Source organism: Buceros rhinoceros, unplaced genomic scaffold (genome assembly GCF_000710305.1).
Source record: "Buceros rhinoceros silvestris isolate BGI_N320 unplaced genomic scaffold, ASM71030v1 scaffold24610, whole genome shotgun sequence".
NCBI classification, from domain to species: domain Eukaryota; kingdom Metazoa; phylum Chordata; class Aves; order Bucerotiformes; family Bucerotidae; genus Buceros; species Buceros rhinoceros.
Window position 1 is genome coordinate 1,642 of NW_010388232.1, and position 3,308 is coordinate 4,949.

General features: G+C 55.4%; 1 protein-coding gene across 1 annotated transcript in view; it reads left to right on the plus strand.

Moving 5' to 3' along the window:
- TMEM259 (transmembrane protein 259) overlaps nucleotides 1–3,308 on the plus strand; it is a gene marked incomplete at both ends in the record, with an annotated part of 9,719 nt that overhangs the window by 1,638 nt on the left and 4,773 nt on the right. Inside the window, 3 exon segments of the mRNA XM_010145266.1 lie at nucleotides 580–846; nucleotides 1,113–1,227; nucleotides 3,267–3,308. Coding sequence (XP_010143568.1) covers nucleotides 580–846; nucleotides 1,113–1,227; nucleotides 3,267–3,308 — 424 coding nt within the window.

A 3,308-nucleotide genomic window follows, 5' to 3' on the forward strand; every position in this document is an offset into this window, starting at 1 on the left:
TCAGCCTCCCCCGTGGCAGAGCCCGTCCCTCGGAGCAGCGAGCTGGATCTGCCCTGCCATAGCTTTGGCTTGTCCTGCTCCTGTGTTGAGGTTTACCTTGTTCTGTCGTTGTGAAGCTGGTCAGTCTTCTTCAGCTTCATCAGATAGCGCTTTGTGCTGAGGAGGGAATGGCTGGAAGCCACAGAGGCGTTCCCGTTTCTTTCCGTCCACTTTGGAGCCTCCTCACACATCAGGGCGGTGTGTGGCCGATTTGGGGTGTGTGTGACCTGGGCTTTCAGCAGGCCACATGGTGCGCAGGGACCGGTGGCCGCTCTGGTCTTGCGGACAGGAGGAGATTGTTCCTGCTGCTGTCACTGGGGTGGACACAGTGGTGCTGAAATTGCCCGATTCTGGGCTGGGGTTGAAGCAGACACACGGGTGCTGGAGGCACAAAGCTCTTGTGTATATGCAAATCTATTTGTCCAAATCCACTGGGCACCTTTATGGGCAAAGAAGAGACAGTTGAAACTAGGGCAGTTTCTCTGGAAACAGCCAAGGCTGGTTGGGCTGATGGTCCCCGCTTTGTCTCCCGCTGTGCAGGCTCTCTTTGTGCTCTTCATCCTGGCTTACATTCACATCGCCTTCTCGCGCTCGCCCATCAACTGCTTGGAGCACGTGCGGGACAAATGGCCACGCGACGGCATCTTGCGGGTGGAAATCCAGCGCAACTCGAGCCGAGCCCCCATCTTCCTGCAGTTCTGTGGCGTTGAGAAGTTCCCGGGAATGGTTGTTGAATCCACAGCTGAGGAAGAGGAGGAGGAAGAGGAGGAAATGACTGTGGATATGTTTGAAAACAGCTCTGTCAAGGTAAAGATGTGTTGCCCACATACGCGGGAGGTGGGAACCTGAGGGTTGGGTTGTGGGTCCCGTCATCTCCAGGGTACCTGGAGACAGCCTAGCCTGTTCCCTGGCTCTTCCTGAACCTCCACATCAGTCTCTGGTAGTTTAAGATAAAGTAAAGCCGGAGAAAGTGCCTCCTTCACCCTCCTTTTGGTGGTGAGCCCTTCACTGGGGGCACGGGGGGAGCCCAGGGAGCTGCTGACGTGGCTCTCCCTGCCCTGCTTTTCCAACAGTTTGAGCTGGATATCGAGCCCAAGGTGTTCCTCAAGCCGTCCCGGGTGAGCGGCACCGAGGCGCTGCCCCGCAACGAAAGCCAGGAGCTCTCGTTTAGCGAAGCGTCCACTAAAGGTACGCAGCCTCTGCGGGAGACGGTGTCCGAGTTTGAGATGCTGGCCAGAGCAGGTAAAGACCCCCGGCGCTGCGGTCGGAGCTCTCCCCCCCCTGCCCCTCCCCTGCACGTCTCCTTCCTGCCAGCTCCTCTGGGCTCTGCGTAGTAACCGCAAATGTCTCCCCCGACGCTTTCCCCCGCGGTCGATACTAACTCTAGATCCACAACGAGACCTTTCCTCGGGCTGGGGGGAAGCGGGAGCTGGGGGCCGCCTGGGCTGTGAAACACGCTGAAGCCTCGTGGTCCAGCATCGCGTTTCGGCAGCGATGGGTGCCAGATCCCTCGGGTGACGGTGAACCTCCCTCTCCTGAGCTTGCCGTCCTTGTGGGAGCTGCAGGTCACGCCTTCCCCCAGGTACTCGCGGCGCCTGGGATGTGTTTTGAGTCACCTGCGCTGGGAACAGCTCATAATCCCGAAAGCCACCGAGCAAGTTCTAGAGGATTGCGCCGTCCAGCATTGCTTGGGACGTCGTCCTGCTGCATCTCGCCCCTCGTGCCAGCACGGCTTAAGCTGCTCATGTCTCACAGGCTCTGGAGGGAGAATTAGTGGCTCTGTATGATTTAAAAAGGAATTCCAGCATGGAAAGTTCTGTTTCTAGTGGTTAGGGGAGGAAAACCATTAGATTCCATTTATGCTAAAACAGGACCGTGGCCGTTGGGTTCTGATTTAAGTTGCCCTTTTCACTAGAATCATGGGGGGGCTGGCATTCCCTGCTCTCGGAAGCGCTGGCTGTGGAGCTTCGTGACTCTGGGCTCGGCAGTGGCACCCTTCCCTTGGCCTTGCAGCGCTTTTGCTGAAGCTGATCCAGAACTCTTAGTCCTGAATTTAAGATCAAGAAGTTGCATAAGAGTAGAGAGCAGCGAATATTTTTGGTGCGGTACCTTTATTAATAGTCGCCCAAGTTCTGTCAGAGCTGCATCGCACGGTGCTGTGTGCTGATGTGCTGGGTGGAAACACTCCAGTTCCAGCCCGTGGTGGGAGAGAATCGTGCCGCTTCCCAGCGCAGTGAAAATATTCATCTTTTCAGGTGGCTCCTAAATCTCCAAATACCTGGTTTTAGGGTTTTCTCCAGGTTTCTTGTGCTATAAGTACACCAGCGTTGGTGTTTAGAAAGAACAGCAGCATGTGTTGTGACACAAAGGAAGGGACTCTTTTGTTGATACTTAAACACTTTGTTCTCATTTGAGCTTTTCCATTTTATAATGGAAACAAGAGGAAACGCACACGCCAGCCCGTGTTTGCTGCCCAGGAGTGGGGTGAGAGGCTGGGCAGGGAAGTGGGGGCTCTTCTCTCAGGGCCGTGTACTGCAGGAGGGGCAGGACGGTGCTTTGAAGTTATTTCATCCTTTCAACTTCTTTGGAGGTCCTGACAGCCGCCTCCCCTCCCCTCGTGCATGATACACTGGGACACTTGGTAAGACCAGGGGTTAGACTGCTGGGCTCTGACTTTGCAGGAGGTTTTGTCTTTTTAGAGATGATGTAACAAAAAGCATCTGTTTTGAACCTTTTCTTATAAAAATCAAGGAAGCTTCAGGCACCATCGTTGTTTTGGAAAGCTGTAGCTGCTCTTGCCGTCAGTTCTGAGGTTTGTGATGGAGCAGTGACTTTTGTTCCCAAGAAGCGTGGTGCTCTTGCCCAGAGCAGCGTTACTGGCCTTCAGTGTTTTCCTGCTGTTTCCGAAACCACTCAGAGAGCAGAAACAGGACAGAGCCAGAACAAGAGGTGTGGGCTCACCAGGCAAAGCCACAGGCGGATCATGGACAGAGCGTGGAACCGCTGCCCTGGAGCTTCCCAGGAAGGGTCACGTTCAGGAGAAATGTCAAGGGAATGGGCTGCAGTTTCAAAGAGTTTGACTTGGTGGAAGCCTGGAGCCTGCATTCGCCACTGGTTCTCTCCTCCAGAATGCGGTGGGAGGGCGGGAGGGACTCCGGAGGTGCCGTTTGTGCTCAGTAGCTGCTCGCAGCTCCGGCGGCTGAGCATCCCTCCCCACTCTCTTGCAGTGTGGCCGCAGGAGGAGGACCTTGTGGAGTAATCACCGGAGT